Source organism: Sminthopsis crassicaudata, chromosome 3 (assembly GCF_048593235.1).
Source record: "Sminthopsis crassicaudata isolate SCR6 chromosome 3, ASM4859323v1, whole genome shotgun sequence".
Taxonomy (NCBI): Eukaryota; Metazoa; Chordata; class Mammalia; order Dasyuromorphia; family Dasyuridae; genus Sminthopsis; species Sminthopsis crassicaudata.
Window position 1 is genome coordinate 605,042,645 of NC_133619.1, and position 10,976 is coordinate 605,053,620.

A 10,976-nucleotide genomic window follows, 5' to 3' on the forward strand; every position below is an offset into this window, starting at 1 on the left:
GGAAGGGGCCCACAGGTGGCGAGAGGAGCGGTCCAGCGCCGTGGGTAGGGCCTAATCAAAGCTAGCCACAGGCCCGACCGGGGACCCCTCGAGGCTGGAAACCCAGGCAAGAAGCTTGGGGGCAGTAGAAGTCGAGATGGGCGGGGCCCTAAGTGGGCGAAGGAGAGGCAGCAAGTAATTTAGGGCCGGGAGCATTGTGGGAGGTGGGAGGTGGGCGGGGCTCGGAGGAAATGTGTAGTACATGTGGAGGCGGTTCCCTAGGTAACGAGGCCAGGGGCGAGAGCGGGTAGGTTCTTGGCTGCCTAGGGGCGGGGTTTGGGCGAGGCCAGCGAGCAGGAGGGGCTGGCTTCGCGAGAAGTCCTGCACGCGTTTTTCTCGTTGGTGCCGCGCTCTGCCCCTCCCACTACGCCGGCGCGAGATCCAAACTGCTGTTGGCGCGCGTCCCAGGCTTCGGCGGGAAGGTCTGTCAGGAAACCAGGCAGGAGGCCCGACCCGGCCCGGTCCACCCTAGAAAGGAAGACCGTAGCGACCATGAGGAGAAGAGGGCCCGCCGAGGCCGAGGCCTGCGGCGTGTGGCTGGATGCGGCGGCACTGAAGAGACGCAAAATTCAGGTGGGCTACCCAGGCGGGAGCGCTGGCAGGGGTGAGGGGCGGAGAGCGTCGGACCTTAGGGACAGGGTGAGGGGGGGCGGGAGTTGTCCAGTTGTAGGGAACAAATGTGAGGGGCGGGAGGGTAGCTCGGACGTAGGGACCAAAGTGAGGGGGGATGTGCCTATCGTGAGGGACGGGCTGAGGACCAAGAGAATCAGTGTGTGGATCAAAGTCCACAAGTTTGAGGGCAGGAACTGGAGAGAGGGCAGAATTTAAGCCAGGCGCCAGAGTCCCTGAGGAAGGAAGAAGGGGCATGACCTGGGCAGCTCCCAGAATTTTGATTGGGTGGCAGAGATGACTGGCGTGAACCTCAGAAGAAGAGAGGTTCCGAATGATGGAGGGCGGCGGACAACCTGAAGTCCGGCCTCCCCCTCGGCAAGCTTGCGAGCAGAGCTTCCCAACGTGCCTCCTTCTAGTCCGGCCCTGGAGAGAATCGGGGAGAGAATAAACTAGGGGAAGATAAAGACTCTGTAGAGTGTTGATTCTGTGGCGGGATCTGGACGGCAACAGTTAACACTGGCAGAGCGCGTTACAGTTTAAAGCGTGTTACATTTGTTACTTTATTTGGTTCTCTAGAGTGAAGTCAGGAAGTTCAGGGATTATTTGCCCATTTTGCAGAAAACTGAATTCAAGTTAAGTTGACTTTATTAATGTCACAGTTTCGTGGGACGAGTTCAGGAATGGAACTGAGATTTGAACCCCACGTAGCTTCTGCAATTCCATTAATTGTGTAAGGAGGAAAAAACTTTAATACTTAACACATTTAGACCAACTTTCTTTAGAAAGAATTTTTGTTTTCAAGGAAGTTAATCGTCTCCTGAAAGTTTGAAAAGTGCTTCTTTATCATGACCCTGTAGGTAGTAGCAAGTAGTAGTATTCCCAGCTTACACATAAGAAAGCCGAGGTTTACAATAACTTTGAGTTCTTTTGTTTGTAGAACCAAAAAAACATACTTTACAATGTATGTATAATCACTTAAGTATGAGGGTTAGGACTTTAGTTCACATCCTAAACTTAGCCGTTTTTTATAAATATTTTTCAAAGTTATGTTTACTTAACTTAGAAAATTACTTCCCAGTCCTGCCCTGAAAACTTAGAGGAACCCTTAATACGTTAATTGGGAGAGAGATTCCCCATTCTAATTTCACTGGTTAGAAGAATGCGTAGGTAGATGAGTATTAAACACTCATTTTATGCTGGTTTTGTACTAAGTACTGGGGATACTAATACAATTGAGCAATACAAACTTTATCTTCAAGGAGCTTAGGGTCACTTTTTGGGATATTACTTAAATTTGGAAGAGAGAATTCCCTGAGGCATAGGAAACAAGCCTTGGGCAACTTTACATATTATCTCATTTGATACAATAACTTTGGGAGATATAGGGACTATTACTATCCCTATTTTACTTGGGGAAATTGAGGCAGGTAGAGATTTTAAGTGATTTGCCCCAGGTCACAATACTATTTTCTTGAGTACAGAGTTGAACTCAGATCTTCTGGACTCCAGGGCCCAGTATCTAGTAGCCTAACAGTTGGAAAATTTTGTCATTTCTACCTTCATAACAATTTTTTTCACTTCTTAGATATATTTTATTTTTTCCAATTATACATAAAAACAATTTTTAACATTTATTTTTGGAAATTTTTGAGTTCCAAATTCTCTTCCTCCCCTTATCCCTCATTTAAGAAGGCAAGCAATTTGATAGGTCCACCAGCTTCTTTCCACTCACATAGCCAGCCACCCCCTTATTGGGGCCCTTATCACTTCTTGCTGGGACAATTATAATAACCTCCTAATTGGTTTTTCTCTCTCAAGCCTCTTTCTACTCCAATCCATGTTCTGCACTAAACCACTGAGTGGTGTTTCTAAAGCATAGGCTTGACCATTTCACTTCTCTTGACCCCATTTTATAAATGCTAGTAGTTCCCTTTTACTTTCAAGTTTTCAAATATAAAGTTCTTTGTTCAGAATTTAATTACATCTTTCAACTCTTCTCACATTTTACTCTTATGTATTCTGTGATCCAGCCATACTGGGTTACTTGCTGTTCCCCTCCTTATATTCTATTTCCCATCTCTCAGTCTTTCCCCTGTCTTTCCCCCATGTTTAGAATGTTCTTTCTCATATGTCTTTTAAAAGGCCTGACTTCCTTCACAACTCAGCTCAAATGCTGCTTTCTACAGGTTTCCTGAACCTTAACTTAAATACTTAATAAATCAATTCATATGTAACCTGAATATTGAATGTTATACCATAAAAAATTATATGAAAATCAGATCAGATACTTTTCACAGCTCTGGCTAAGGAATGAATTTTCACATTTAAAATATTTTCCCCAGTTACATGTAAAAACATTTTGGGGGGATTATATATGTACATTCACTTTTTTCATATTTCCTTATGAATCATATTGATGAGGAGTAAACTGAGGTCCTAAACCGAGATGGGGTCAGTTCCTTTTCTCTCTCTCCTTCCTTCCCCAAAGCAACCAAGGGCGGGGTCTGTAGCAAATGAATTGTGCATAAAGCACAATTTTGTAGCCCTTTGGGCATAGCTACAAATTGCTCTACTGTATGTTGGATCAATTCACAACTCCACTCACAATGCATTAGTATCTCATTTATCATTATCTTTTCCTGTCATTTTACACAATCTGAGGTGTGTAAGGTGGTACCTCAAAGTTGTTTAAATTTGCATTTCCCCCCTGAAGTCTGGAGCACCTGAGATTAAATCTGGTCTCAGGAATTTAACACTTTCTAGCTGTATGAGTCACTTAACCCCCAATTATCTCAGAGGGAAAAAAAAATTGTATTTCCCTAATCGGCAATTAAAAGCATTTTTTCATGACTATAGATGGCTTTTAATTTCATTTGAATATTGTCTGCTCATATTCTTTGGCCATTTAATCAATTGGGGAATGACTTGTATTTCAAAATTTCTGCTGTTGATTGGTAGAAAAATCTTTGTATCAGGTATCTTATCAAAGATAAGCATCTAAAATTATCAAGCTATAGAGGCAAGAGAAATATGCGACCAAAAATCATATTTCAGTTGATATTTAAAAAGTGCTTGAAAAGAATTGCATATTATCACCAGCCAGAAGAAAGACTACCTGCCACATTAATGATAAGTTTAAATTAAAATAACTCATCCATCAAATTGGCAAAGGGTGACACAAGGTGAGAATAGTTAATGTTGGAGGTGTTAAAGAAAACAGGAATATTAAGGCTTTGTTAAAGCCTGCATTTAAGCTAGTCATTCTGGAAATCAATTCGGAATCAAACTAAGGAATGACAAAAATTTCCCCATTCTTTGACCTAGAGATTCCACTGCTAAGGATATAATCCTGCATATATGTGTGTATGATGTAAATTTTTTTGAGTAAATAAAGAATTTGAACACTTTCTGCACAATTAAAGTCAGATCTAATCAGTTGGAAAAATGTCAAGTGCTCATTTGCCCAAGCAAATATAATAAAGATGACAATACTACGGAAAGTAATCTTTTGTGCTATACCAATCAAACTTCTAGTAAATTATTTTATAGATCTAGAAAAAATAATAATAAAGTTTATCTGGAAGAACAAAAGGTCAAGAATTTCAAGGGAATTAATGGAAAAATGCTAATGAAGGTGGTCTACCTGTGCTAGACATAAAACTATATCATAAAGCAGTGGTCATCAAAACATTTTTTTGAACTGGCTAAGAAATAAAGTAGTCAATCAGTGGAATATAGGTTAGGTTCACAGAACAAAATAACTATAGCAATCTAGTATTTCACAAATCCAAAGACCCCAGCTGGGAAAATTTGAAACTGATATGGCAGAAACTAAGCATTGACCCATACCTAATACCATATACCAACATATGGTCAAAATAGATTCATGATTTAGACATAAAGAGTGATATTATAAGCAAATTAGAAGAAGATAGGATAGTTTATCTGTCAGATCTGTGGAGAAGGAGATCAAAGAAATAAAATTCATTATTGATGGGGATATGGATAGGCAAGTTGGGGTATTTAAGGTAAGGGAATATTAACTGCTCTGTAAGAAGTGATGAATCTGTATAGCAAAAAGAAGGGGAAAAAACACAGAAAAATACTGTGTTTAGTGTAGATGAGGGTGTGGGGGAAGGGAAGAAGTTAATATTAATAAAGCACCTGCTGTGCACCAGAAACTTTACAAACATCTCATTTGGTCTCAAAATAATCCTAGGAGGGTAGATACTATTATTATCCCCATTTTACAGTTGAGGAAACTGAGGCAAATGACAGTTAAGTATCTTATCCTAGATCTGAGAAAGTATTTAAAGTCTGGTCTTCCTGAGACTCTAGGCCCAGTATTCTAAGCAGTGTGCTACCTACCAGTGTACAAAAATGTAAATAAAAACAACAAAACAAATGAAAATGAATGTTGTGTTATGAATAAACTTGCCTCCCAAAGAAGATATATGAAAAGGCATATCCTTGTCTTTTTTGTAGAGGTGGGAGACTATGGATGTGGAATGGTTTATATAATTTCAGATTTTTTTTTAAAAGTGCTGATTAGTTTTGCTGAATTGGTTTCCCTACCCCTCTTTTTTTGTAAGGGATAGCTGTTGGAGAAAGGATATATTGAGAAATATAGCTGATGTAAAACAAAACATAAATAAAAAAAAATTTTTTTAAAGTGTTCTTAAATTTGATCTTATAAGTGATCACATAACTAAGTAAGTAGTAGAAATGGGTATTTAATTTAGAGCTCCCCCATCCTTTTTATTTAACATCAAGTAAAATAAGAATTTCTTATATAATAAATGCAACAAGTAATTTTCTTTTCTTTTTTTTATTATATATATATTTTTTATAATATTATCCCTTGTATTCATTTTTCCAAATTATCCTCCCCTCCTTCTACTCCCTCCCCCCCCCCATGACAGGCAATCCCATACATTTTACATGTGTTACAATATAACCTAGATACAATACATGTGTGTAAATACCATTTTCTTGCAACAAGTAATTTTCTTTTTTTTTTTTTTTTTTTTTTTAAATTTTTTTTTATTATATATATATATATATTTTATAATATTATCCCTTGTATTCATTTTTCCAAATTACCCCCCCTCCCTTATTCCCTCCCCCCGACGACAGGCAATACCATACATTTTACATGTGTTACAATATAGTCTAAGTACAATACATGTGTGTGAATATCATTTTCTGCAACAAGTAATTTTCAAAGCAGTACTGCTCATCTGTTTTCTTTCAAGATTTCCTTCTTCTTTTTTTTTTTTTTTCTCTCTCTTTAGATCCTTCTCGGAAGTAAGTTTTTCTAATATTTTACAGTGGGAGGTGGAAATATAACTTATGCTTTGTGACTAAGCAGTTAAGTGTTAGAACCAGGAGCTTCGATCCAGAAGTATTCGCTTGCTTCTCTCAGTATTTTTATGTAGAACTCCAGCTAACATCTTACAAAATCACATTGCTAAGGATAAGCATTATTAGATCAGAGGAAGTAGTTATTGACCAATCATCACTACTGTTGGGAAAGACGACTCAAAATATATGATTCTATTGATCATGGCTAATCGTATTAATAGTATCATACCTGAAATCTTTATGAAAATTCTGGTTTTGTAATCAGCCTGACTATTTCTAGGGGAATGAAATTGATGGGCTTTATTGAAATAAACTGTCCTAGAAAACTAGCTGTGAAACAGATAAGAATTAACAAGATGGTCCTTGAAGTAAATTGCCCAGAGAATAGAATAAAATCAACTTAAGTCAGGAGAGACCCGAACAAAGGGGGATATAGAATGTCTCCTTTCCAGCTGATGTTTTATATCTTTAGGTTTGATCTCCCTCCCCCCCCACCTTTTTCTTCTTAGACTCGATTATCCAATCCTATCACCAGAATGCTGCCTCCAGCTAGAAGTGAGAGAGAAACTATTGTTGGTTTTACTCAAAGAAGAGCTCAACCTGTGGGTACCAGGCAGACTGTCATTGCATCATTTTTCACTTCAAAGTCAGGTACTGACCACTGGGGGGGGAGGGGGGATGTGGGGAAGGCAGAGTATTTGTAGTTCACTTTACTTAGTTAAGAAATAGAGAAATGTATAGGCAACTATTCTTTAATGGAAGGAGCATACACCTGAATTCTAGAACTGACTCTATACTTTTATTAGGTTTGTGATCTTAAGTAAGCCTCTTAAGATATTTAAGCCTCTGTTTCTCTATGAAATGGGGGGGAGTCTCATACTATCTACTTTTTGTAGATGCCTTGTATTATGAAGGCATCAAATAAGATATGTATAAAGTATTTTGTAACCATAAAGTACTTTTGTAACCATAAATAATAAGTATTATTATTAATAAGAATTGTTATTGCTATTGCAATTGTTACTAATATAGAACCAAAGTAGCCCATGCACAATTCTGTAAGAAATATCTGAGTACCAATAACCATAGGTATTAGCTAAATAAAGATATCTGTTATGTATCAGGACAACTTGGCAGCATAGTTCAGTAGAAAGAAGGGAAATTGAGATACCAGGGTTTAGTTTGTCCTACTCTTTACTTAGTCACTTTGATCTGTTATATTTCCCCTCAAGTTCATAATTTCTCCCTTTTATAGAATGTAGGATTTAGTCTCGATAACATGTAGTGTCGCTTCCAGCTATTAAATCATCATTATATCAACCAGATATAAACTATAATATCACCAGAAGAGATGAAATGTCAGTGTAGTTTGGAGAAATTTGTGCTGATGACTTTCTTTACTGGAAAATTGTATTGTCATAGTGACCCCTGGAGCCAAAGACCCTTTCCTGAGTTATATATCCAGTTTTATATATATATATATATATTTTTTTTTTTTTTATATGTGGGGTGTGTGTGTGTGTGTGTGTGTGTATGTACATATTTATGTATGTATACATATGTATATATAAGAGAACCTCAAATCCATCCTGAGCTTTCTGGATATCATTCATTGCCTTTATCATTATTTAGCGACCTTAACTTCTTTACAATGCCTGATTGGACTATTTTTGTAATCTCTTCCTATGAAGCCCTCAAGGACAAAGGGGAATTGGTGCTGTCCTTCAATCTGTTCACAAGGGTTGCCCCAAATAGGAGAGTTAATATAATCTTTGAGACCTGATGTCATGGATTTGTGTGTGTTTGGCATATCCAGCCAGCACTAAGTAAATATATAGTCACTATTAAGCAGAACACAATGGTTTTGCCCTCCTGTAATTCAGCTTAGGATAACTATAAAGTAACATTTACATTTTAATTCATGTCAACTGCATGTACACAGTTTTGGAGCGATGAAGAACCTTAGAACATATACTGTTTGGAGCTGGAAGAGAACATCTAGTTTAGACCCTTCATTTTAAAGAGATAAAATGAAGCTCAAGAGAGGTAGTGTTGACTTGCCCAAGCTGGTCGTGGCTAAACCTAAAACAAACTAGGGTGCTTTTGCTTTTAGGCCAGCTTACTTTCCACACTCCTTGTTTCTTGATTAATTAAAGGAAAAATAGGTTTCAGCAAGTTTCATCTTTCATTGAAATGAAAAAAAAAAAGTTAAGTTTTTCAATACAGTGTCAGTTTCTATTTTTGGAAAATAATTTTTCAGAATGATCTTGGTATCAACTCACTTGATAAAATGGAATTCCGCCTTCTTTCCCCCCCCCCCCCGGGTTAAGTGACTTGCCCAGGGTCACACAGTTAGGAAGTGTGTTAAGTTTCTGAGACCAGATTTGAACTTAGGTCCTCCTGAATTCAGGGCTGGTGCTCTATCCACTTCGCCACCTAGCTGCCCCGATAAAATGGAATTTTTAAACATTACAATATTTACAGTTTTTCGGGAACATTTGTTGTGAAGTGCATATACAATGTATGAAGAAATCTAGCTGTTTGTAGGCTGACTTTGAGCAGGTTTTAGGAATCCAAAGACTTCCTTTGAAATGATAAGAACTTTCTCATGGTGGCTTATATTTCAAACATCAATATTACAGAAACATGCAGTGTAGCCTAAATATGCCCATAGTGATTAGGATGTATGATTTCACTCAGACCATTTAGACTTTTTCATATATGTTGTCTTTTCAGGAAAGGCAAATGAAGGTGGGCAGGGAAGGCCTTCACCTGGTTCATCAAATCAAAGAAATAAGGAACAGAAAAGAGATGTGGTATGGTTGGATCCTCCTCCATTTTTCCCTGGGGAAGAGTGTGCCCAGTGTCCTGAAACTCCAGCAGCTTCTGTCACTAAGGAATCTCAAGAGCTCATTTGTCCCTCTCCATCTCCCAAGGAAGTTTCTGACTATTGCAAAGAGGCTAAATCAGCTGTGCTCAGTAGCCAAAACCAGAACATTGTAGGTTCTACTGAAGTAGGTTTTGCCTTCACCCCAAACTCCGAAGACTTTTGTATGTTAGCCCATGAAAGAGAGGGTAGGAAAGTACATTGTAGACAAGGGCAAGAGACCAGGTACCTAGTGGATAGGGCAGAATTGGAAAAGACAGTATTTTCCAAAGAAAATAAACAGTTCTATGACTTTCCCCAAGGCCACCAAGAAGGCAAAGCAGAAAAAGGAAAGGCCAGGAGGGGAGGGGACACAGAGTTAGTGGAACAAAGTCCCTGTTCTGATCAAGTCTTTTCTTGGGATAGTGAGCAGTATGACACATGCTTGAGAAACCAGTTGTTCACAGAAGATTCCCAGGGCCAGAAGGTCATTGCTCATCCTTCTCGAGCTGCTCTTCAAGATGTAGCCAATCTTACAAGAAAGCCCTTGCATATATCCCTTAATTCTCAGGTTCAGTGCCAGGACAGGTCTATCCTGGGTATCTCTCAGTTAAATTCCCAGACTAATATGCTCTTTACCCAGGACTCTCAAGGTAATAGAGTTATTAAGCACTGTTTTTGAACTTCTGTTTTAGTGACAGGGCATTAAACCCTTAAGTATTCAGATGATGAAAAAGTAACATGACTACCTTGTGTTGTCATTTGGTTGAGAGTACATAGTGATCTTGATATGGCTCCAGTTCTAGTTTTGAGAGAATGAAGACAGTTTAGTATATAGTTTCATCTCAATTTGTGAGCTTTTTCATTGTGAACATGTACTTTCACTTGTTGAGGGAGTAGTTTTGGAAGAGACAGATTGGCAGCCACCCTTTCTGAGAGAATTATTGGTCTCAGCTCTTTTTGGAAGAGAAACTACCGAATTGATCTCAATATAGGCTACCCTATCTCAATCTAGCTAATATTAAAACCGAGTGTGGCCTATCATTGGTGTTATTTTTCAGTGTATGCCTATGTGCCATTTCCTTTCAAAGAGATCTGTGGAGTGACTGGCATTTATTTAAAGCAAAACACTTCAGTACAGGCTCGTGTTACTCTGCAGAAAACCCGCAGGGTTTGCCTTGGCCTTTCCAAGTGCTTTGTGTCCAACTTCTGGCTTGGTTACAATATGGTTTTACACTCTGGCTGTAATTCCATCAGTATGTCCTTCATCCACAGATCCCAAGCTTTGCTCGATGGAGTTTTGTGTTAATTTTAACTTGAGGTGAGAATTGGCTTAAGATTTTAAGCATCAGCTGCAACTCAGGTGGAAAGTGTGGTCTGGTCCTTGATTCTCCTTTATAATTTGTTTTTGACAAACAGATTTCTGAGGAGAGATATACAAGCTAAAGTTGACTTATGCTTAACCAAAATCACTCTAGCGTTTTTGAAATGCTGAGGACTATGACAGCCTCAGGGGGAGTGCTTGAATATAGGAAGTACTGGGGTTCAGAATGTGCACATAGCTTTGTGAAGCAAATTGGGACATGAATTGAAACAGGGATTTAAGTTGTCAATAGTCCCATGGTTTGCAGTTGTGACAAGACAATAATCCAAATCTCTTTACCTCACCACTCAGAAATACCAGATTTGTAGAGGGTGGGTATGTTTCAGGTTTCAAGTAGTCTCCAGAAGAGTAGTATATTTCAGATTTGTATGTCATAAAATTGTAATTTTTTCTCTATTCCAGTTTCCTGCTGTCTGTAAATGTGCAATTTGCACAAAGTCAACAAAATTTTAAATCTAAAGATGAGAAGAGCAAATAAATTATTTTGGAAAGTTAAAAGTTTTATGGCTTGTTTTGTTATTTGATTCCATATTGTTTGTTGAATGAGTTTGCAATAAAAATTTTTTAAAATGGTTTTAGATAGTATCTGGGATACTGTTGGTTCAGTGTAACACTCTGCGATTTTAAATGAACCCTACCAACATTTTTCCTGATTTCTAACATTGTTTCTACAATAACAACCTCTAGGAAGTCTAGTAGAATTAGAGATCA

General features: G+C 38.4%; 1 protein-coding gene across 1 annotated transcript; it reads left to right on the forward strand.

The window, feature by feature from the left end:
• The first annotated feature begins 259 nt into the window (after nucleotides 1-259).
• On the forward strand, nucleotides 260-10,763 carry AUNIP (aurora kinase A and ninein interacting protein). Its single transcript, XM_074305784.1, has 3 exons — nucleotides 260-612; nucleotides 6,525-6,666; nucleotides 8,752-10,763. The coding sequence occupies exons 1-3, from the start codon at nucleotides 532-534 to the stop codon at nucleotides 9,561-9,563; spliced, it is 1,035 nt and encodes a 344-aa protein (XP_074161885.1). The 5' UTR covers nucleotides 260-531; the 3' UTR covers nucleotides 9,564-10,763.
• Nucleotides 10,764-10,976: the final 213 nt, after the last annotated feature.

Coding starts and splice junctions, on each gene's coding strand:
- AUNIP (XM_074305784.1), top strand. CDS start 532: ATGAGGAGAAGAGGGCCCGCCGAGGCCGAGGCCTGCGGCGTGTGGCTG. Junction 613..6,524: donor TGAAGAGACGCAAAATTCAG/GTGGGCTACCCA, acceptor TTTTCTTCTTAG/ACTCGATTATCCAATCCTAT. Junction 6,667..8,751: donor ATTTTTCACTTCAAAGTCAG/GTACTGACCACT, acceptor TTGTCTTTTCAG/GAAAGGCAAATGAAGGTGGG.